The 24,887-nt window shown below is 45.0% G+C and overlaps 1 protein-coding gene across 1 annotated transcript in view; it reads left to right on the top strand.

Annotated features, from left to right (window-relative positions):
- Positions 1 to 24,887, top strand: part of LOC147883043 (Transducin/WD40 repeat-like superfamily protein) — a 108,190-nt gene that overhangs the window by 26,167 nt on the left and 57,136 nt on the right. The window contains exons 5-7 of the mRNA XM_087399717.1: positions 9,584 to 9,657; positions 9,790 to 9,872; positions 16,621 to 16,727. Coding sequence (XP_087255843.1) covers positions 9,584 to 9,657; positions 9,790 to 9,872; positions 16,621 to 16,727 — 264 coding nt within the window. The remainder of the gene's footprint in view (positions 1 to 9,583; positions 9,658 to 9,789; positions 9,873 to 16,620; positions 16,728 to 24,887) is intronic.

Here is a 24,887-nt window from a genome sequence, read left to right as displayed (position 1 = left end):
TGTGGAGTAATTATGAATCCTAAATATTCCAGTCTAACCATACACAGTATAGTTTTCTTTTTATTTACATAAAGACTGGCTTTCCTCAAAGTACTGAAAACTACTCTTAAATGTTCATGATGCTCAGTAATACTTTTACTGAATATCAGGATATCGTCAATAAAATGTACTACGAACTTTTCGATATACGGACGTAGCAAATCGTTCATAAGCATGACGAAGGTCGCTGGAGCATTGGTAAGTCCAAAGGGCATTACCAAAAACTCATAATGACCAAACCTGCTTCTGAAAGGAGTTTTATGCACATCCTCGGCTCTAATCCGGATTTGATGGTAGCCACACTTAAGATCTATCTTACTGAAAATCACGGCTCCATGTAATGCATCTAGCAAATCATCAATCCGAGCCATCGGATACCTGTGCTTAACAGTGATATTATTCAATGCTCTGTAATCTATACAAAGGCGAAACATATCATCCTTTTTCTTCTTTAATATCACTGGCGAAGCAAAAGGTGAGAAACTTGGTTGAATCTGCCCCAACTTGAGGTATTCTTCTAGTTGTCTACGCACCTCCGCCTCTTCAGTAAAACTCATTCTATAGGGCGGCCTATTTACAGGTTCTGCCCCCAGGATCAGTTGAATCTTATGCTGAACTTTCCGCTTTGGAGGTAACCCATAAGGTAGTTCATCCCTAAAACATTCAGAGAACTTCTCTGATATCTCTTCAGCAAACTCGGCCATTTCCCCATCTTGGGCAGCCTCAGTGCTAGTCGATGCATCATCAATCGACTCTACCGATGCTATACACAGACACAGAAACTCTTTCGGAGTCCTCCGAATTTCCATGGCTGAAATCAATGGTCCTCGAGGTAAATCCTTTTCACCTCGCAAAACATATTCTATCGCGTTCATCTTGAACTGGTAAATATGCTTCTTCCAATCAATGGCTGGATTTTTCCGAAAATGCCAAGCCATGCCTAGGGCTATATCTGCGTGAGCAAGTCTGGTCAATTCAAAGTCCAGCTTCTCAACATAGTCCTGAATTCGAAGTTCCAACTGGGTAACCCTTTGGTCCCATACTTCAGTTGAACTTCCGTCCGCCATCCTGACTGTATAAGCATAGTCAGACGGACTAGTTTTCAACTTCAGCCTCTTAATAAGCTTCGAGTTGATTACATTGTGTGTTGACGCTGAGTCAAACAACACAATCACATCATGACTGGCTACTTGCCCTTTCATTTTAATCAACTCGGGCTCATCGAAAACCGTATACCCCGTTGCTGCGGGCTTAGAAAGGATGTTATCAGGTGCACCGCTTAATAACTTAGTAACAGACACACTTAACAACACAGGTTACTAACCTCTGAGAAGGTCCCGCCAATTGCATCTGCATATGTTCCGCATTGGGACTCTTGCATTTCCACGTCGCATTCAGATATTATCATATTAGCCGTGCGACGGTCTTTATTCAGTGGAAGATCTTTCCACTGATGTCGCTGAAGGTCCCGCCAATTGCATCTGCATATGTTCCGCATTGGGACTCTCTTGCATTTCCACGTCGCATTCAGATATTATCATATTAGCCGTGCGACGGTCTTTATTCAGTGGAAGATCTTTCCACTGATGTCGCTGAAGGCAGCCGAAGCACAATCCCTCTTTTCTAGCTTTCTCTTTTTGTTCAGGGGTCAACAAGGACTTTGACCAAGCCCGGGCTGCCATTGGAGTTATCTTCCTTTTCACCCCAACGGTGGTACTTGTTTTTGCTGGTCCCTCAACCGGCTTCATCTGCTTGGTTTGGCCACTTGGCTGCGAGACACTTGTCTTTGAAGTCCATTTCCTCTGAAATCCCCCTTTTTTCGGGTACTCATACTTAGTCCCTGCCTGCACAAATCCACCAGATCTGCCTCTGGCATCCTCATAGTTCAGGGCTACTGCAATAGATTCATCTAATGTAGTCACATATTTAGCCCGAACTTCCATTTTGATCTTGTCGTTCAGTCCATAGATATAGTCTTTTAACTGAACCGACATAGGGAGAGGGTCTGTTATTTTCATGACACATTCCTTGAATTTGTCAGTGTACTCTGCCACCGACAGACTCCTCTGACGAAGATTTCTATAAGCATCCCAAGCTCGGGATTCCTCATCAGGTGGAAGAAAGTGTTTCTTAAATTCAGCTTTAAACCCTTCCCAGGTGGTAGGAGCAACTTGATCCTTTTGTTGCTTTATCCACCATCTATCCGCTGCCTCAATAAACATGTGAGTGGCCTCACGGATTTTCTTTAGATCAGATCTGATTTCACAAATGGCGAAGGCTTCTTCCCACTTGTGTAACCAGACCTCGATCACATCAGAACTGCGCTCGGTCATCCGACCAGCGTACTTCTCTGGTCTATAGTTAGTAATATTAGGCACCTTGACCCTCGCACTCTCTGATGAATGTATACTGGGCTCTAGCTCTGCTGGAGCTTTGCCCTTATCAATTCTAGACGGTCTAGCCGACAAGGCTTGCACCATCTCCCTGATCTCATTCTGACGAGCGTTCACTTGAAGCTGCTGGTTCATAATCTGCTGTAAAGCATCTTCTAATATCGAAATCCTACCGACCAAAGTAGGTGTTGTGTGATGTGACATTTGTTGTGTAGACCGTACTCTAGACTCACTAGTAGTCACCCTAGAATTCTGCCCTTCTGCCTCCATAGTTTCAAAAGGGAAAATGGTTTTTTTTTTTTTTCAGTCTTTTCTAGAACCCAAATAAAATATATATATACACCTCTTTTCTATTTTGCTTTCCTGTTTTTCTTTCTTCTGCACACTAAACTCCCAAATACATAATATTCTGAACGTTCCTTTTTACTGTGCAGGAATAACAGGACCATATATAATAATTGTAAAAACTATATCGAAAGATGGTGCTCCCTGATTTCTTTCTCGAAATGTCGATTGATCCCCCTTGTCGTATTTATCTTTGGTTCGCTGTCAAATTTTTTTTTAAAAATCCCGAGTTCAACGATCGGGTTTAAGCATCCTGGGCTAACCACGATCTTTTCCCTCCACCTGAAAGTAGTACCCAGACCTAGGCACGTGCGTGGGATTTACGGGCACAATGTTCGTAGCAACGTCCACAGGGTTCTGTTTGGCGACCTTCGAAGGCCGTTGCAAGAAAATTCGCCTATCCTGACCGTGAGGCGTTTCTTCTAAAGGTAAGAGATCTTGCAATCTCCGTGACCAGCTGCTAGGTGAGGAATTTCGTCACAATTGCTGTAGCGCTCAGGTCATCGCCTGCTCCTCTGCACGTCGTCAATCCACCAGGGTAAATAATTCGCTGACTAAGCGAGTTCCCGTAGATTCGTTGACGGACCACGTTCTGATGGAGGAAGGCCTGCAACAAGTGTCCGTCAATCCTACGCCACGCCGTCGCAGCAGAACGTCGACCTGAGACGCCTGTCAACGCTTGATCGAAATCCACCACCACCCCGTCACGGACAGCCCGCGTCACCTCTGCGCTCCCAGCCTACGATCGTCTTCCGCATGGTCTTTGAAGGCGACGATGGTCTTCGTGGAGCACGTCGACGAGCAGCCGCTAAAATTTTTTTCTTTTTTTTTCTCCGCCTCCTGTCCGTCACACAGCCTACGAGCCTCCTTTCTTTACCTTCAGCTCTGATACCAATTGATACAATCTCTATTCTCTGACACTCACTCAGATCACGGGTGATGGCATCTGTTATATCCTCCCAGCCTACTCTCGTAGATCACAAGTTTCCTACAGATACGTCACTTTGTTTTTTCCCCTGCATATCTACAAGACCCACAACTCCCTAGATGGTTCCCCTTGCCACATGTCAACGTTTTAGCCCTTTTCACTTGGTGCACCATTTACCCCTCTCTTGGGGCACATTAAAACCTTTTGCCCCTTGGCATTATTGCACATTTAGGTGCACCTAGGCCTTAGCACTCAGAACCACCTAGTCAATGCCATTTCACCCTCACCTAGGACCTTGGCAGTTACTTCTCTTGACCGTTTCATTCACGCACATTAACTATTACAAAAGTTGGTCATCTAAGAAAATGCCCACCGATCTTTCCGAGGTCATGCTATCTCGGCTAGAGCATAACAGAGTGGATCGGGAAGGCCTCTAACCTCTGCAGCTGAGCTGGAATCTCTTGGCATTACTGATAGTGTCGCGAAAGAAGGGGAGGCTCTTCTCTTGGTGCTCCTCATCAATCCACTCCCACTCCCAAGAGTCCCATTGTAAGGACTTTATGGGGACCTCTCACTCTACATGAACCAAGGGCAATAAGAAGCGGGTTAAGATCAAGGTACCTCTGTGAGTTAGAACTATGCTCCATAAAACCGAAGATCCTCACAGGCTGAAAAGGAACCTTGAGCAAAATATCATCTAATAGCTTGCTCCTGAGTGGACTTCACACATTCTAGATACTCACGCACACTCACACCCCAAGAAATCACTTGATACATAGATCAACAAACAGCCTTGACTCCGACCTTGTGCACTGCTTAGGAAATTGCGCCACAAATGCTAAACTCAAAAGAGCAAAAGGAGTCAAACCAAAGTGGTTGCCAACTTGTCTACCTTTGCATGCCAGGCACCCACGTAGTCTTCCACATACCCACGACTTGGCCAATAACTGGAAAAGGCAAGGTTAAACCTATTGAACTTTTGTTATTGTTACAAATAGAACATAGGCTTCGACCAAGTTGTTTATCTCGAAAAGCCCTTTGGTATGGCCATAGATCTCGATAGAAGATTTCACGTAAAATTCATGTAGCTTGAAATTTATTTGCTTCCATTTATTTTGTTTTTATCACAATGCAACCCTCACATTCAGTTCGGGTTAGTGTTGAGCTGTTTTTAATGAGGCTTCCTATATGCTAGATTTGGAGCATAATCAATCTATGGCCGCATTTTGTAGCACCTAGTCCTGACCCCTTACAAGAGGATTACCCATCTTGATGACTCAGTTATTACCTTAACCACGTTACTCAATAGGTTTGTGAAGCTCAAGCTAGGTAAGACACTCAAAGAATGACTCTTATGTCTTTTGCATCTAGTAGTATGCCGATGGTGCTGGGTGGTAGGGGCAATGTTGAGTAGTAGTGCTTATAAAGAGTAAGTGAATACACCATTTTGAGAGGAGAAAGAAAGAAATAAGGACACCAACATTAGAGCCAGGATCCTTAACAGACGATGATTCTTCCCTGGGGGGAGCAAGAACTTGGCATTAGAGATGCAGAGTAGAGCCCTTCTAGGCAAGCTGGTGGCATGGGGACTTACTCTAGGCTCGGAGCACTGGAAGCTCTTGCTATAGCGAAGGCTTTAGGAACACGCCGTGCATGAGAGGCTATGGAAGGGGTCCTACAGATGGAATTTTTCAAAGGATCCCGTCATAGGAAAGGGCTCCTCGTTCATGTGGAGTCTTCACAGAGTGTAGTAGCGATTGTTTGGAGGTCTCATTCGGGCCAGCCCCTGTTGTCGAGAGGAGTTTGAGTGGAAATCCCTCCTTTGTCACCCGGATGTTCGTGGCAAGAGGGTCTCATGGTGCCCATGGGCACAATGGGATATAGGTCCAACAAGCTCCTTCCGGCCATGGAGCTGCCTCCCTGAGAGGTGTATTGGGATGTGGTGGCAGTTTTGGTTATGGGAGGGCTGGCCTCTTCGAGAGGTGTATTGGGACCTAAAAGAGTGGTTTTAGTCCTCAAGGATAGGGCTTTAAGCAAGGTGGAGGTGGTGCCCGTCTTGTACACGACATGCATTGGGCTGCTGTTGTAGTTGGAGGTGACAACTTAGACCGTATCCACCAGGGGGCATCATTGGGTGGAGCAGTAGGTTCCCTACGTGGTGGTCTTTAGATTTTGTTTCTACTTATGTATCAGCTGCTACAAACCACAAGAGAGTTCTTACTTCTTCTGAATGGTGGCTCATGGAGGCTAGCCCATGGGTCCTTGGCTAGAGTAGATATGCGTAGATGGTGCATGTTAGCGTTGCATGGACCGAGATATGGAGACGATCCCACATTGTTCTTGGAGCGGCCTTGCAACACAGAGGATCTCGTTGGGTCCATCCAAATTTTCGCCAGGACATACAGAATGCAACATGACTTCACTTGGGGGATGGTTGCCTGGTTAACAGAGGAAGGTCATGCCTTCTCCATCGACCTGACCTCTCGAACTTACAAAACTCACGGTTAACAGGTCTTATGGATAGAGCACATGGCATGACGCCTTATTCCCGATGACATCTATTACCATCTTCTGAGGATAGCCTATGGGTGATGGTGCCGAACATCACTGCTTGGAACATCTTGGTGGTCCGTTGCAGTTTTGTGACAGGAGGCCACCATGATACCTTGGGAGCCACCCTAGTTGCCATTTGGCAAGACAGTATCTACACCCTGTAAGCCATTTGGGAGCAGAATACATCAGGTTCTTAGACGACCATTGAGACGCGGGTGCGTTTCTGCAAGGCCTAGCCTGCAGGTGTCTTCTATTTATTCATAGAGCGAGGTATTTGTTGGATGTATAGTCCTCCACCTTGGTTGCTATCCCCTATTTTAGAGGTTCCCCAGGTAGTGAGCTGGGTTCTCTGTAAACGGGGTTAGTGAAAGGAGTCCAGTTGAAGCTTCATCTGTTTACAAATAGCAACGCTTTTCAAAACGAAGTAATTGCGCCTGTTGTTGGAGAAGCACCTATATGCTGAGACATGCCCAAGAAAGTATTAAGAAAGCTCACGATAGAGCTAAAAACTCGTGTAAATCCACATAGATGCGAAGTGGAATTTGACGAAGGTGAGAAAGTTGATTTGAGAGTACCGGAGTCCTCGAAAACCCTAAATATCGGTGAATGTCCTAAGTTGTCTCTGAGATATTGTGGGTTGGTTCACAATACTTCAAAGTATTGGTGAGCTTGCTTATAGATTAGCCTTACCTGATGGATGTAGAGTGCATCTACTAGTTCATGTTAGTCATTTGAAGAAGTGATGCTTGAAGGTGATAGTCTATAGGAGCAGAACTTCCCATAGATTTAATTGAACCCCTAGTGCATCTACATGAGGCAAAAAGAATTTTGATATTAAAGAAAGGCGTATACACAATTCAATTATTCATGAATATTTAGTAAAGTGGAAGGATGGTTCATAAGAGAAGGCTACATGGGAAAGTGTAAGCAAGCTCAAGAAATGGTTTCCTGACATTTTTGTTGAGGATGTAAATTGTCACGAGGGCGTGATTTCTGGCGCATGCATGTTGGCCTGCAATGTGGGTAGGGCCTTGGGAAAACAAGGAGCGAGGTCAAGGGTTGCTCGATTGGCTAGAACCCCTAGCAAATTGTGCCTTGGGTGTGAATTTGGGGGTTTGGGCCGAAGAGGGGGCAAAGAACCTTAGGATCCAAAGTTGGCCATTGGTTGGGTCATAAAAAGGTTCGGGCAAGGGGCAAATGAAGGGGGGGGAATGCCACGTGGCATTTTCCCATCCTTAGATGCACTTAGCAAGGTTCAATGTGGAGAAAAGGGCTGGAAATTCACGTTTTTCACGTACGGGAGCCGACGGTGAGACTTTGGACGCATGGACAGGCTGATTTTGACACTTTTTGACGCACGAATCTGCCTCGGGGACTGCGCACAGCAGTTTTGGTTGTTGTGTGGCTGTTTGGGAGTCTGTACGGGAGGCTAGGCGTCCGTTTGCAGCTCCGTGGGCTGCTGGTACAGAGAACAGCCAGCGCAGGAATTGTTTGAGGGCTGGCTGCTTCAATGCTTGAGGGCCTGGCTGCTCATAGGGCCAAGTAGACAAGCCACAAATCGCTTCCTGAAGGGGCTGTTCTCGTTCTATTGTCTCTTTCTTTCCCTTTTCCCTCAGCCATTGCTGTTGTATGAGCAGGCTAAGCTGATTTACAGACATGGCAATGCATAATCGGGGGCCGAATTGCTCAAGCTCGTGTAAGAGCTCGTTTGAATGCTGCTTGGTTGACCAGGGTAAGCTGGTTGACTTCTCTGTATCCTTGCTCTGCTTGTGAGCTGTGTTTGGAAAAGCCTGGTTGGCAGGGTGATTCATAATGAATGCTTGCAGAGGTTGTTTGTGCTTCTGATCACCATGGGCAGTTCAGTGATGCTTCAACCCATTGTTTGGGTATTCCAATGAGTCAGTGGGCACTTGTGATTGTTTGGGGAGCGTGTGGCCTTGTTTGGGCTGCTAGTAAACGCTCTTTGGTTCTCATGCAGGTGTTAGCACTGATGTGAATGCCTGTTGTCAGTGGGGTGTGAGAGCAGGGCCCAGCAGGGCTAATGTTAGGAATTCTGATGCCTACTGAGAGTGGAAGATGCATTGAAATGCAAATGGGATTGAATTCATTGTGTATCCTATTGGCTGGCTTTGGCTAGTAACATGTTCCATGTGGGAATATGCTTTTGGTTTCTCCAGGAGATGGGTCACATGCAGGCAGTGGTTGCTAGGCAGATGGCACATCTTTGGTACAGCCTCATTGCTGAGTAGGCAGGGGTCGGGAATCCATGCTTGGAATGGGAAGTATCCCTGGAACCCCGAGAGGGATGGTACAGGTGTGTCTGCCATATTGTTTGCTGTGTCAAGTGTATGTATCAAGATATGTGTGACCCTTAGGGTGAGAGACTATTGGTCATGGCAGTACTGGACAGTGGAGAAAGCTCCTGTATGCTTTCTTTCTCTGCTTTGAGCAGATGAATGACTAATTGGGCACTAGTGACAGCTGTGGGGAACTGAGTGGCTGAGTGGGCTGGTAGTAACAGTTCCGGGCTGTGTGCAAGCCTCCTCCTAGACTAGGGATGGAGACCTACTGCCAGGAGTGGTGAGAGCGGTGAATAGTAAGGGCTATGCAGGGTATGTGGATGCCCATGGGGATGTGGAATGCCCCAGTTGTAAGAAGGAATGTATCCTTTATGTAGCCTGGATTTCAGGGCCTCTCGCTTAATTAAAGAAATACCGAAAGGGGTGCCAAGGTTTGGGGCCAATCTGTGTCTTTGTCTTGGTGCAGGGGCACTCTAGCTCCCAATCTGTTGGTTATACCTTTGCTGAATTGTTAATGTAACAGTGTTGACTGGTTACTTGTTAGTTTTACTGCCCTTGAATTTATTGAAGGCCGGTTTCAGGTTAGGAAGATAAGAGTAAGATAGTGGTCATTGGGGGTTAGGTTTAATTGGCCTAACAATGGGCTTGAGTGTCATTTCACACATCTTTGTAAGTGTGATGGTGTGATATAGGGTCTCAAATTTTTTCAAACCCTAAACCTTGCTCTTTTTTTCCTTTTCAAGAAAAAGACTCCTATTAAGTATGAAAAAGACTCCTATTAAGAGTGCTCACGGCAAGAATACACCATGCGTAACATGCGAAAAGACCAGCGAGGGTCAAGCCCAACTCAACAAACAAATCTGGAGAGATCCAGCAACATAGACTATTCTGGGTTCAAATTCAATGGTTTCTCATTGCAAGAGGTGTTTGAAGTTGGATGGTTCATGAATCAGTAATACTTGCCTAATCTGTCTGCATCAGTCTATTTATGAGACTTCTCACCTGCTTCTTGTCTTGGGAGTCAGATCCAGCAACCTGTGTATTTGCTACTACAACTAGAGACCATCCAGTTCATCTATGGGACGCTCTAACTGGCCAGGTGTCTGGCTTACACTACGACCTGCATCCTTTTCTGTTACTGCTTTAATTTAGTCTATATTTGAAATTGAATTGGTTGAGTTATTGCCTAGATTTTTGATCAAGCTTTTTCTTTGGTAACTTGCTTAAACAGCTGCGTTGCTCATATAGGGCATATGATGCAATGGATGAGATTACAACAGCCTTTTCGGTGGTGTTTAATCCTACAGGGGGAAAGTAAGCTCTGAACTTTCTGTTCTAAGACCCACTTGTGTCTTGAATAATTCTCTAAGAAAGGTTGCTGGATTCACGCTGGCTTGGTTTATGGCTGGAATATGGAGGCTTTAATTTAACAATACAACAATGTTCATGCTCCTTTCAGTTTTAGGCCTATTCCTGGGGATCTGAGTATTGATATAACTCTCAGGAGGAGGTTCATATTACCAAGTATGATGCCTATATATAAGGGGTGATTTGTTATTTAATAGTTCTAAATACATGGTTTTTTTTGGGAATACACTTTTCTATTTTCCTAAAAGCCTCCAGTAACTTTAAGATAATTTGGTTATAGATCATCAAACATCCTCATCTTCTGCAAAGATGACGTCTCTGCTTACAATGATTGCCTTTGTTTAAAGATTATATAAACTGTATGCTTTTGATTGATCACTGTATCCAACAAACATGCACAACTACTTTCCATCAAGCTTCCTTCTTACTTGAACACAAGCCACACAACCAAATATTTTTACCTGTAACATTGGGCTTGTGTCCATTCCAAGCCTACTAAGGTGTCGTGTTGCTGAATTCTTTTGTAGTTGTCCTGTTGATGATATCAACTATTGTACTTACAACTGCCCAAAACCTTTTAAGTACCTACCTTTCCGTTAACTTGCATCTTGGCATCTCAAGTAGGGTTCTATTCTCCTTTCAGCTTATACCTATCCTCTGAGGGGTAAATTGCTGTCCTACTATGCTTCTTGCAATGGTCCTAAACGCTCCCACCATATACTCATCATCATGAGGTTTTTGATTTTGTACCTGATTGCTTTTCTGCCACACTTTTGAATTCTTTGAAATAATCAAAAGGTTATTATTATTTTTTAGAGAATACATTCATACCTGCCTTGTATAGCCATCAATAAAAGTAAGCATGTAAACAACTCCATTAGTGACTTGGCATGCATGGGTCCTGCTAGATCTGCGTGGACCAGTTCAATTGGCCTCCTTGCTCTCATGAACCATTTTGTTCCAAAAGGCTATATGTGCGTTTTTCCTGAAATGCAAGGTTCACATGTACTTTGATTCCCATGTATACTGTCAATGCATCTCGCCATCTACAAATTTCTTAAGAGTTTGAAGACTTTCTAGTTGAGATGACTGGACCTTTTGTGCCATAATTCACTCAACTGGTCTGCAACAGTTGTGTAGGCATGATTGCTTTCATGAACAGTTTTGTTCCAAAAGACTTTCTGTGCATCCTGAAATGCAAGGTTCACATATACTTTGATTCTTATGTATACTGTCAATGCATCTAACCATCTACAAATTTCTTAAGAGTTTGAGGGCTTTCTAGTTGAGATGACGAAACCTTTTGTGCCATGATTTAGTCAGCTGGTCTGTAACTATTTTTCCTTCAAATCTGTAAAGGCTTGAATTAATCTTCCCTTTAGCAACAATCTTCATGTCCTTTCTTTATTCACACAAGGCATTCATATCCAGGAAAAAAATAAAAAAATACAACCCTGTATTTTTCCTTAGAAACTTCCTAACTTTTGCCCAAGTCTGGAACACAGAGTGAACAGTCTGGAACCCTGAAGGGGAGTTACAAAAGGTTTTGGATTCAGACTGAACATTGGGAGTTCCAACGTTTTTGGATTTATGATTCTAACGCCTGCAATGTCACATTCTGTACTATTGCTATTTCCACTGTTCCAGTACCATATGGTTGTCCAGAATTCTTTCGGCATTGCTCCTTCTAAAGAAGCTATAAATGCAGGAGTATTTGCCGTTTGCAGTTGCAGCATGTTCTAGCTTCTAATTAAACCCTGAATTTGGGTGTCAAGCTGTTTAAGGTAAGAGGATTTAGGTTTGCATCCTTGATCTCCACTCTATGGCTGCAAGCTGCTCCAGTATATCTTTCCTCTTTGTTAAGCGAGTCTTCATAGAGTCATTCTCTTGCATCTTCAAGGCATACATTTAATTTTCCAAGTACAAAATTCTAGATGAGTTTGAAACTTTTTTTTCTCTTCACTGATGATGCAATAGTGGCCGTGGCATCATCAATGTTTCTGCTCCAATTCATCAGTCTCTTGCAATTCAACTTCATTTCTGCTCCAATTCATCAGTCTCTTGCAATTCAACTTCAGTGATTTATCTGCATGACCGGCTGCTTCTCCTTGCCTTCAACTGATCTCCATAACCTTCTGGCTACAAGGATGTCCTCGTGGTGAACTTGGGGCAGTTGGTGCTGTTGAACTTTTCATTCTCTTCAAGTTGCTTCTTTACATCTTGTATGTCTTTCCAAGCTTATAACAAGCTTGTGCCTGCCTTCTCCTCACAAAGTGCTCGTGGGATTCCCTTTTTATTTTGGGAAGACAACAGATTCATAGATGTCAGAAAAGGTGGCTTTGATACCAATTGTTGGGATCTTAGAACATGAAAGCCTAAAATTGGTATTGTTAGAATCTAAGGTATTCAAACTATTCTATTAACCGGAAGTGAATTCACGAAGTTTAACACATGAAATATCAATACTGCAATCCAACTACTCATATCACATGTAAAGCATTTGATTACTCACAAAAGAGAATAGATTGCGACTAAAAAATGACTATTACTCATGAAAGTCTCGACCCCAAGACACAGCAGGACACAAAACCATCTGCTCATGCTATTTACAAGGAAAGTTCGACTCTGCTGTGGACCCTATCGGCCCTGACGTGATGAACAGCTGCTCATGGAAGCCTAAGCTCCATAATGACAAAGTAGACGACGCTCATTAGAGAGCATGGACAAAAGGACAGATCTTGACGTAGCCCATCTTCTTTGTAGAAGCACGTGTCCTTGCGAACTGTTGTTGCCGCCTCATGACACCGTGCCAAGTGTGAACCATGCAATCGAAGTCTCTCTTGAACCAATCATGTATTGCCCATGTGCATACACGTTGGACCAGCCAATTTTGTCATGCTACGTACCACGAGCCAACTAGTTGACCACTTTTCAAATCTTTGATGAGGGAGCTAACACAACCGGTTACTCCAACAATCCCATCCTCGATCAAATGGGGATCTAACAAGCAAAACAACCGACAAACAAATCAATCGAATTATGGACATCTGAATACATGATTAGCCCAATCACGAGTCTGATCATTTGACATAGTTGCTCAAACACAACCACCCTTTAAAATTTAAAAAAAAAACACAACCACCCTAAAACATGTCCATAATCTTAAAAAGCCCATTTTTCATCGAAGGTTCTCGGCATCTACAAATCCTCCACCCTCATTACTAGAAGGAGACTCGTCTACCACCTTTCCTTTTCTCCCAGCTTCATCCTTTTTCTTTTTGATGCAAAATCTCTCAATATGGCTTGGCGTCCTCGCATCCTTTGTGGCCTTTCTCTTCTCATATGCAAGCTCTCCAAGCGTTGAAGTCCTTCTTCCCATTTCTCCTCACTCAACAAAAGTGACACGCAATCGAGAAAGTCAGCATGACCATTAAGTCGTAAAATTCGGACTGTCTCTGCATACCTGGACGGTAGACTCTTCAATGGAATAGCTTTTTGATCATCCTCTTTGATCTTAGAACCGATATCATTGAGTTGCCTCAGTAATGCATGCATACGATTCAAGAAGACTCCAAGTCCTTCAGTTTCTCCCATTTGTAGGTCGTATAGCTCCTGCTTCAATAAAGCCTTCAAGTGTTTCATCTTGACCTCGAAGAGTGTTTCTAATGCTTCCAATTATCTGCCGCCGCCTTTGAAACATCAAGGTCGTGATAATGCTCTACTCCTAATGCACGACCCATCATTCCTAGAGTCCTCTCGTTCTTTTTGTTCCCAAGTAGGAAATTTATCTACTTTAGCTCCACTACTTTTAGGCATCTTTTCAGTGCTTGACACTACGCCCCAAAATTTTTTGAGCATGAACCAAAGATGAGTAGACAGCTGCTAGGTCATAAAATTTTGACCATTAAATCTCACAACTGTCGCTTCAGGCTTGTCCTTCTTCAAAGCTTCCATGACAAACAATTTCACGTACAGAAGCAAGCTCACGAACTTCAAAGCCTTTTACTCACTAAAATCTCTTGAACCCTAGCCAGACAATAGGTCCTCTCAACCGTCCAGCTCTGATACCAAATGTTAGAATCTGAGGTATTCAAAGTATTCGATTAACTCGAAGTGAATTCACAAAGTTTAACACATGAAATATCAATACTGCAATCCAACTACTCATATCACATGTAAAGCATTGGATTACTCACAACAAAGAATAATATTGCAACTCAAAAATGACAATATTACTCACGAAAGTCTTGATTCCAAGACACGACCACCAGGACACAAGACCATCTACTCATGCTATCGAGCCTTGTTGCAAATTTACAAGGAAATTCGATGCTATGGACCCTATCGACCCTAGCGTGACGAACGGCTGCTCATAGAAGCCTAAGCTCCATAACGACACTGTAGATGACTCTCATAAGAGTGCACGGACAAAAGAAAAGATCTTGACGTAGCCCAGCTTATTTGTAGAAGCCATGTCCTTGCAAATTGTCGTTGCCGCTGCATGACACCGTGCCAAGTGTGAACAATGCAATCAAGGTCTCGAACCAATCCCATGTGCCTACACATTGGACCAGCCAATCAATTTTGTCATGCTACGGACCACAAGCCAACCAGTCGACCACTTCTCGAACCTTTGATCAACAAGATCCTCCCCATGATGGAGCTAACACAACCAGTTACTCCAACAGGTATAGCAAGAGAGAGAAGAATGCTCAATTGAATGATTGATAGCCTTAGCCAAAATGACAAGCTTTTGGATAACCTATGATTTTTTAGCCTATGTTCTTGTCATTTGGAATCTTCTTTCCTAAGCAGCACTAAAGATATTTGGTCATGGGATAATTGTATTCTTCTCTATAAGTCTTTGTTGTAGATTAAAAGGCAATTGTTGAATCACCTTTTGCTTCCTTTCCTTATACTATGTGAAGAAAATATAATGATGACAAATCCTCTACCTATGCATGTCATATAGGATATTTTGATTTCTCATGATTTTCATTTTCAATACTCAGCGTATAAATTCATGGTTGGATAGCCCTTTCAATAAGATTTGAGTTGTTATACATATTGGATTTGGCATTGTTAGAACTGGCATGAGTGCTCTAAACTTGGTGCAGAAAATTAGGCATAACTTCATAAAATGCTTATTTTGATGCATGTTACTTTGCTAAATGGTGCAAAAGACATGATAATGATTTGAATTATGTCTTGGTGTTTGTTTGACATTCTGCATGATCCCATTTGTTGTCAATCAAAAGATATAGGTTTTTAAATTTTGGCTATTTTTTTCTTTGGAAAAAAAAATAAAAAATTTGGCTATTTTTGCCAATCAGCATAGATTTGAAAAAAAAGAAAAGAACACCATGGTCGCCCAGTTTTTTGTTCCAAACCCAAATGAGCGCCATGGGCATATGAGCTTCATTGGGGATGGAGCGGAGTGCAAGGATAAGGTCTGTGTGGAGTCAAACTTTTGGTCATGTCTAGTGTCTCTTGGCTGCTAGATATCCATATGGACCTTGGTCTTTTGTCTTCTTGGGCTCGCCTCCTCACATTTTTGGTGACAGTCTTTTTACCTTGTGCCTTGTTGGTCCAAACCCTTCCTAAATGTTGGACGTTAAAGCTAGAACTTATGGGGTAGCCTGTGGTCAGGAGGGATCTAGTAGGTGAGTCACTATGATTGATGTGGAGTTTCTATTGCATTTTGTGAAGAAAAGCATGTTTTTTTCAAGTGGTGTAACTCTTCGTAGCTGAGACATTGATAGGTAGATCTCTAACCTTGGTCTCTAATGGTGCTCCATTAGGGTCTGTGAAGGGACTACAGATCATCTAGTACCTATAAACCTTTCATCCAAGATTCAGAATAGGTTGAGAAACAAGGCTAGACTAGGGAGAAGACGGGCTGAAAATGGTGGGGAGCAGTCATGGGTGAGCTAGAAAGCTGCTGAAGAGAGGAGGAAGCATGGGAAAAAGGCATAGGGGGCAGAGAAGGAGGGTGGGAGAGATGAAGCTCGGGGAAGCTCGTGGGCTAAGGGAAGCTGAAACCCTGTTTAGAAGTGTTTGTGTGTGCTTTAGGTTCCACATGTCAATGCACACCTTAGGATTCTTGGTCACCCACTATCCTATCTACATTTGTACGAGTCATTAAGATGCTGCCCAATGACTCACTTGGTTTCTCTCTCCCTTTTCAAAAGGGATAAGGGGATTGAGGGAGCCTCATCATATGGATTCTTCAAGAATGTGTGCATTTGCATGTGGGAGTAAGGAGAGTAAATTTCTCATGTCATCTTCCACTGATCTTCCACTGCCACTAAATGTTAACTAACAACATATCATCATGCACTAGTTGACAAGGTGTGAGATACCTAGGGCTTGAGATGCAGGCAGTTGAAGCGCCCTAAAAATAGCTTGTTGAACTAAGGACTCCATCACATGAACCAAAATGATCGATTATAAAAATTAATAAATACAACAGTGGCATTATAGAAATGCATTGTGGAATTATGGTTTGAGTAGAAGGCATCTTTTCATTTGATCATCAAGGATCCAGAATTAAGATTCAATTATTAGATAGAAGTTTCACTCGTTTTTAAATCACTATTGTCACGAAGTTGTTTTGGTTGTATGGTCTTTTGTTATTACAAATTTCAGTGTCGTGATGGATTGGAGCCCCCCCCTCCCTTTTTTTTAATTGCAGATTGTTTTGTGGATACAACAAGACTTTACGCGTGTTTGACACATCTCGTCCAGGTCGTGATTTTAAGCAGCATTCCACTCTTACCAGCACCAAGGATGGCCAAATAGGTTTGCTTCATTTGTTTGGATGCTTTGGTTGTTGTTTTGTTGTTCATGCAGGCGGCATGAATGGCTCGATAGGGTTTTCTTATATGTACTTTTGCTTGTCTTGATGGGTTGTGTCAGTGAATAAGTTTTCTTCTTCTCTAGGATTTTTTACTTTAACAAACTGGCAATGAGCCTAGGAAGGATTCAGAGCCTGCATTAGATACATAGAAAAGCAGTGAGCACACAGGGAGGCTTGTGGCATTACTCTACCCATGTAGACTCATTTTGGAGATTAGTTTGGAGATCCTACCAGAAAAGGCAAATCTCAATGTTTTTCAGATACTTCTGGCACAGTGGACTCCTAGTCAATACATGGTGGCAAGCTTTTCATGCGGATCCCAGATGCCTGCAATGCTTCACAGCTTTAGAGGCCCGCAGTATCTGGCAGGGCACACATGCTTGGCAAGATGAGGAGAAGTATGTAGGCTTTAGATGGGACTGAGACCTATTCCTCTCAATCACTTTCAGTGATTTTGGCAAGATATTGTACAAATCCTAATTGGCTATTTGGGAAAGGGATTCAGGTTCCTCACATGCCATAGTGGCCAGGCTTCATAAGAGAGGGGGCCCATGCTTTATTCTTCATATATACAGACATAGGGCCTTCATGTCACATCCACGGTCTGGATAGGTTATGCTTTTACATGATTTTATCCTGATTCTGTATATTTTGATTATACTTAACAGAAGTTCACCTTTTGCACAAAAACCAAGCCAGATTGTATACAAAGAGGGCATTGTACTGTTCCCTACCAAGACAATGGACACTCTCCCAACGGATCTGTACGTCACTCCACACACAAGCTAGACTGGGTATACCTATTACATTTCTCAGTAGCAGAACAATGGGTAAATAATTTTCAGCTCCTCCTTACCCCCCAAGTCAAGAAGTTGCTCCTTCCCGTCACCCCTCCTCCCCTTGCCCCCTTCCCTCTCGCTGCCTCTCCTTCCCCCATTGCTGTCCCCCTCCCCTCACGCTGCTGTCCCTCCCTGCCTCCTGCTGCCTGCTCCGCTCTACCTCCCTCCCCCTCTGCTAGCCTCTCCGTCACCCTTCGGCCTACTCTACCCTGCACCTCCTGGTTTCCCCCTTCGTTGCTCTCCCCTACCCCTCCCTCTCCCTTCAGCCTGCCCCCTCCCAGCCCTCCCTCCCCACTCTATTGTCTCTCTCCCCTCTCCGTCCCTCCCCACTACTGCCTCCACGTCGCGCCTCCTCTTCTGCTTCCCTCTTTCACTCCCTTCCACGTTGCTACCTCCCTCCCTTCCCCCTCCCTCCCCCTACTTCCCCCCACCCATCCCCTTCCACCTCCCTCCCCTCGATGCTCTCCCTCCCCTCCCTCCCTGTATGCTCCCTCCCCCTACCCTTCCCTCTCTTGCTGGGCCCCCCTCCCTCCCCCCTACCTTTGTACTGCCGCCTCGCCCCATCCCACCCTCCTCCTTTCTCCTAGTTTTTACCTAATGACAGACAGATCCTAATTGTGTTGAAATCGTTTTCTGTTTTCTATTGGCGAATGGCTAACCTTTTAGCTAATCCTCGTCCCCTTCACGGGTCACGAGAACTTGCATTTTTTCCAATGATGAGCTGCTGCAGCTTTAGAAGGATGTGGATTTCAAAGCTCCACCACATTCTTTGCACGCATCCATGGGTCCCACTCCTCCAGGACTTAGGCTAGGGACTGGATGCTTGTTGCCTTGCCTTTTGACCTCAACCTTCACCTATTTAGATGCTGTTTATTGGGGCAAGATTTTTTAAAGGTGGTTTTTGATTCTCTTGGAGTTGCAAGTAGGGTGCTCAAAGATAACCCCTCGAGTTAGGATGATCATCACTGAGCCTAACTTATATGATGACCATATTATGCTCCAGTGTCTTGATGGTTCTCTCTTTCGGCAGAGAGTTGAGGTTGCGGGCAAGCACGACTACTGTCAGATTTGTAAAAATCTTTGGACAAGTTGCTAGAGATTTCTGCGAAGGAAGAAATAAAGGACCAAGAAGCCCTTTGGTGCGGCTCCTTTTGGTACAATGTCCCTCCAAGAGCTCCTACAGTTTGCCACCTATTGCTCCTTGTTGGGTTGCGGTTAGAGTTGGCATACCTCCTCCTGTTTTTGTAGACCAGGAGTCCCCTTCTCTTGTTCATGACCCCCTCACCTTATTTCGGTTGTGGCTAGACATGGCATTCCTTTAGCTCCTCTTGCTCTGCAAGAGGATCCCCCCCTCTGGATTCTTCTGCTTTCGAGCAGCCCCCTTCCCCTTCAACACTTCTTGGTCGAGGGTCTAACTTAGCCTATGGCTTTGCAGCCTCCTTGTAGGCAGCGATCTTACAGAGTTATTGGTTGAGAGGAACTCTTTCTCCCCTTTGGCTAGTTGTGGAGACTTGCCAATGTTCATAGTTGCCAGACGTCTCTGAAACGGCAGGTTTTAAATGGGTTTCATAGGTTTTGAACACGTTTCTAAAAACTATGAAATGGGTTCCATTAAATAGAGAAAATATCAACATTTATACCTAGGGTATGACTCATGTCATACACAAAATGTGCAAATAAATATTGTAAATGACTCCTTAATGACACAAAAAACATACGGATCATATATGAGCATAATTTTGCATAATAACAATGAGTAAAGGCTACAACTGGCCGGTGGTAGCAAATAGAATGAAGATGAATAACTACTTAAAGGAGATTACATAGGAAGCATAAATATGAAGCCAGAGTCATCAAGACAAATGATAATTCTGCAAACTATAAATGAAGGCCAAACATGTTGAGTTCTATTGTCTACAAGTGACAAATTAAAAGTTAAGCCTCATCATCATCTTGCTCCTCATCTGTATACATGTCCTCATCAGCCTATTCCTCACTGCTACCAGCACTCTTAGAAGACTCCTAGAATGCATCCTTATCAGGTGCAGGTGCATGCGAAGTACTAGCACTAGATCAGGTGCTGTGAGATGGAGCCGTGATCTCATGGTGTAGATATCCCCCTCCTCAGTTGGAATATTGGGCATGTGTTGGCACTTTGTGATGTTGATTACCTGTTGGGGATCAATGGGGTAGTCTATTTGCTTGAGCAATCGTAGATTGCAGTGGCAAAAGACTAACCTCTCCAATTGCACCATGGATAGTCTGTTCCTCTTCTTTGTTTGGAGTAAGGACCATGTACTTGAGTTTCTCTCACAAGTCTTGCAGCTACAGTCTTGTGAGAAACTCACATTGGTATGCATCTCTGAAACAAAACAAGGTATACATTCTTAGTGGCAACTTGCAATTGCTGAGCTATAAACACAACAAGATAGACATTCTTGGTGGCCGCTTGCAATTCTTGAGCTATAAACAAATGTTTTGAACTAATAAGAAAGTATTGCGTCTAGGGTTAAGTATTACCAAGTGGCGTGCCTCATGTAAACGGGAATCTCATTACATAATGAACATGTAATGCAACATGTGAATATGTTCATTATGAACATTTTCTCCACCGTTATGAACATGTAAGCAAACTGTGTCCTTGAGGGCTTTACAAGCTCAAGGTCTCTATTTTCTTTGAACATGCTCAATACCTTGGGTCTTTGGTCACAAAATTGAGCCAGCTTTGTAGCTTCGCTATATCCTCAATCGTAAGATCCAAATTGAAAGAAGCAAAAAAAGCCCGTAGCGGGCTGCTGCTGCTCCCCGCTCCTCCTGCTGCCCTCCTTCCTGCTTCCCTCCTTGCTGCCCCCTCCCTCCCCTCCTTGCTTCTCCTCCCTCCCCTCCCCCCTACCTATTGCTCCCCGCCTCCCCCCCCGACTCCCCTCCCTCGTTGCTGCAGCCCCCCCCCCCCGCCCCCGCTTTCTGCCTTCTCCCCCGTGCGCTGCCTCCTCCCTCCCCTCCCCCCTACCTGCTGCTCCCCCCGCCTCCTCCCTCCCCTCCTTGCTTCTCCTTCCTCCCCTCCCCCCTACCTATTGCTCCCCCCGCCTCCCCCCTGGTTCCCCTCCCTCGCTGCTGCAGCCAGCCCCCCCCCCCCCCCTCTCCTCCACTCCTCCTCTCCTCTATCAATGCTTTTTTGTTGTAGCAAATCTATTTTCTACGCAATGTCTCCTAGCTCGGACCATCCAATGTGCGAGATGGCTCGCATAGCTGACTTCCGATGAGGGATTCAAAGGACAATGCACAAACAACTTTGTTACCTCTTTGGTTGCCTCCTTCATAGCTGCCTTTTTTTTTTTTTTCAAAGAAAGGAACGTTCCATTAATGCTTGAAAGATTTTCATACAAGACAGCAGCCCCGAAGGTGCTGAGTATGGAAAAAACAAGAAAAACGGGCCTGTTTCAGAGAAACCCAGCTCACTACCTAGGGGATCTTTGGAACTGGGGGCTAACAGCCAAGTGGGGGGACTATACAGCGAGTGAATCCCTCGTGGAGTGAAGATGTAGAAAACACCTGCAGGCCAAGCCTTGCAGAAACGAGCACGCCTCTCTATAGTCGTCCTAGAGCCTGGAGTCCCACGCTCCCAAGTGGATTGTAGAGTGTAAATGATATCTTGCCATATGGCAACTAGGGTAGCCGTGGGTGGAACCGGGTGCTCACCCATCACAAGACTGCAGTGAGCCACCCAAATGTTCCAAGCCGTGATGTTGGCTATCACCTCCCAGACACTGTCCTCCTCAGCTTAAGAGGCCCATATGAAACTTTTTATGGAGTGGTCTACATGGCACAACTGATGTTACAGCCAGGGTGGCTTGGGAGACCTTGATTCTTCCTACAAGAGAAGGGGGTTTGAATATCATCGACCCGGGTCTACAGTGTAGAGCCCTACTCTGCAAGGTCGTTGTGAGAGGACTTATGCCAGGGCAAGAGCCTTGGAAGGATTTCTTTATCAGATGCGTACAGTCTCGCACGCCCACCTTTGGAGAGGATTGGACACACAATACTAGATGGGTTTTCACCACAGCCCACCTCAGATCTCCCTCTTCCCCTCTTATGGTTGCTATCGTGAAAGCATGGGCCAGCTTCAGGAGCACTCTTCGCAGGATTTCCCCTTCCACCCGTGAAGAGATTGAAAGGCAGCCTATCATGTGGAACGACAGTATTTTGGATGAGCATGGCAGACCACTTGGAGCTTCTCCTTACATGCAGTGGCCAAGATGGGAGAGGGGCCCTGCATCTACTGTGCGAGCATGGAAAGCCTTCAGGAAGCTTCCTGCAGATCGATAGGCCCAGAAATCTCAGAGGGAGTGTAGGGAGAGTCCAACAGATTGATGCAGCCTTGCCCTTGGATTGGGTGGACACAGATGATATGCCTATTACTTGCTCCAACTGGATGGGGGCTTTTTCTAGATTGGGAGTTCCTTTACAGGTGATTGCTTTTCATGACACTCATGAGGATGCCTTAGTCTTTGATGTTTCTTCGGGGGGCAGGCTGTCCATATCCACAGATGATATCTTGTTGGAGGTACCGTTTCAGCCAGTCAGGATAGTGGGCTTCATGGAGCATGGCTCTCTCTCACAGTGGTACTTGGATCCTGACCCGCTTCTCATCGCCCTGGGCTCATGGAGGCTGCGGCTCTATGGAGGTGTCCCAATTAAGTTTTTGCAGTGGGACCCTGGGGAATGGGAATGGATAGATGAAGGGCACGGAGAGAAGGGCATCCCCTTCTTTTGTTACACGGTCAGTAATGCCAGGAAATTCCAGCTCAGCTGTAGGGGTTGGAGGCCTACGAGAGCTCGTCATTGGGAGAACTTTCAGATTTCTGCTGACTTGCAGAATTTTTTTTGGCAAAGGCTCTGGAAATCCCACCGGAATAGAAAAATCACTCTCTTCTTTTGGCTTTCTATTCATGGTGGGATAGCAATGAACCAATGGAGATCTAGGTTCGGAGCTGACCCTTCTTGCCCTCGTTGCCTTTCTGCTTTGGAGACAATACAACACTGCCTTTGGGATTGCAGACAGGCGAGAATCATATGGAAGGGTATTGCAAGACTTTTCAGCACTTTTGTTCGCCTACCCTTCTTCATGACCTGGGGATCAGTGGCTTGGCTCACTCTTTTAGGGCCCCAGGTCTTCTTTGAGAGACTTGACTCCTCTTGGGCTCTTCACATCCAACATCTTGTGGAGTCGTGCTCTCTAGAGGATGTTCCGGCCACTCTCTTTAGAGTTGCTCATTCCTCGGTTGACTCTCCATGGGAGATCATAGCTAGCATTGCAGCATGTCACATTTGGAGAGCCAAATACACTGAGGCTCTAGAGGGTTCTCAGGTTCACCCTTCTCAGATCTTGGCCAGTACTTGGACAGATACGGTAGACACTTTAATGGCTATTTGGGCGACCATGCAGGGATCATCTCGAGCAGCCTCCTCTAGGAGAGTTACTTTTCTCAGAGATTAGAGAGACTCTCCCTTCTTTTGCTGAGACTTCTACAGGTTGACTTGGCATTTTCAGCCTCAGCCTTGGTTTCTTTCTACCTCATTCCTCTGAGGTGTTTTCATTACATGCTTAGCATGTTGTATTTCCGCACAAAGCTTGCTCTAGCAAGTTTCTTTCTTACTTACTAGAAGTCTCCTTTTTGCCAAAAAAAAAAAAAGGAGAGTTGGCTAAGAGGGAGGGGTGAGAGGGAAGAGAAAGAGTACTGTAGGCCAGCATGGGTATCCAGAGACTGTGAAGTAGGTGGTGAACTTGGTGTAAAAACTATAGTCGATGAACTGATCGATGTGAAGTCGAAGTTGAAGTAGAAGACCCTGAGGTGGATGTTGATGAGGATGATGACGATGATGATACCGCCGAGGTGGATGATGTAGCGTTCTTCATTATTGCTTTGCTGTCCACTCCTAGGCCCCTGTTGACACGTGTATGGACATCGTCTATATTCAGTTGCTTTGGAATCTTGTCCTCTTTCTTGTTTCTCCCTTTGTCTTTGTCATTCTCACGCTCGCCTTTTCCCATGCTTTGGCGCTGATTTTAAAACTCTTTCTTTTTTTGTAGGTACGTGAAACAGTAGCATGTAGGGGCTGTGATTCCTCATGAGGCGGCCTTCCCGCCCCCTAAGTCACCTAGGACTGACCTAAAGATCACTAAGATAGTCAGCATAGTTAGATCACCAGTAGTTAGACTAACCTAACCGTGCTTTAACGTGATCTTACCTAACCCCATTAACTCAACCCAACCCCACCTAACTAAACCTAGAAACTAACCTAACAGCCAATTCTGAGAGGGCATGGGCAGCGGGGCAGAGACGGTGAACTTCATGGCGGGGGGTCTTCATGGCTCTAGGGCAGAGACGGCGAACTTCATGGTGGGGGGTCTTCATGACGGCAGTGGCATTGGCAACGCAGGCGGGAGGGCTAGGCAGAGGTAGCGGGGCCAGGCTGGAGGCGACGGAGGAAGGGGGCAAGGAGGTGGCGCCGCCAGTGGTAGAGGCGGCTTGGCGGAGCAGCCCCTAGCAGCTAGCGGAGATGGCTAGGGGGAGGCGGCATAGCGGCTAAGGCCGAGCAGTTGCCAACAAGAGTGGCCAGAGAGAGAAGTAGAAGTAGAAATTATTATCGTCCACGGGGGGCCGAAAACGACCCATGGGACCCGAACGGTGTACAAGAAAAGTCTCCTCCGGTGTGGATGGGTCAAGAATTTTCAAGTTCTTAACGGTACAAAAAGAGGCGGGTAACAAAAGATCCTAATGCTGCCGGCGAGGCAGTGGAAAGGACTGATGTTAGCTGTGTGGAGTCTCCCAGTAACTTCCCAGTGGAGAGAGAGAGAGAGAGAGAGAGAGAGAGATGATATGATATGATATGATTGTATTAAAGTCCGTGTGAGACCCTTCATGATCTATGGGACTGGCGATCACTATTAACTAATAGTGATCTCTTACATCCAGTGAAAGAAAAAATCTTACATACTAGTCATGTTGTGAGTACTTGTTGGGCTAGCTTGTGAGCTAGAACCAGTACCTTGTTGTGATGTTCCAGAATCTCTTTTAAGTAGCTTCCCAGCCTTTTCGCTGGCTGTTCCAGCAGATTTTTTAGATCTCTGCTTTCCCCATAGCCTTCTGTGATATGCGCATATGCTCTACATCTCATGAGTACATGCTGGTTTTTTTCCACCTCTCCTGTGGGGCAGATTTTGCAGGTTCTTTCCTCTCTTGGGACCTTGGGTCTTGCCCA

The sequence above is a fragment of the Dipteris shenzhenensis genome, chromosome 28 (assembly GCF_047967505.1).
Source record: "Dipteris shenzhenensis isolate YYH24624 ecotype China chromosome 28, Dip_SZ_1.0, whole genome shotgun sequence".
Taxonomy (NCBI): Eukaryota; Viridiplantae; Streptophyta; class Polypodiopsida; order Gleicheniales; family Dipteridaceae; genus Dipteris; species Dipteris shenzhenensis.
The sequence above is the reverse complement of the archived record's forward strand: the minus strand, read 5'-3'. Positions and strand labels throughout refer to the sequence as shown.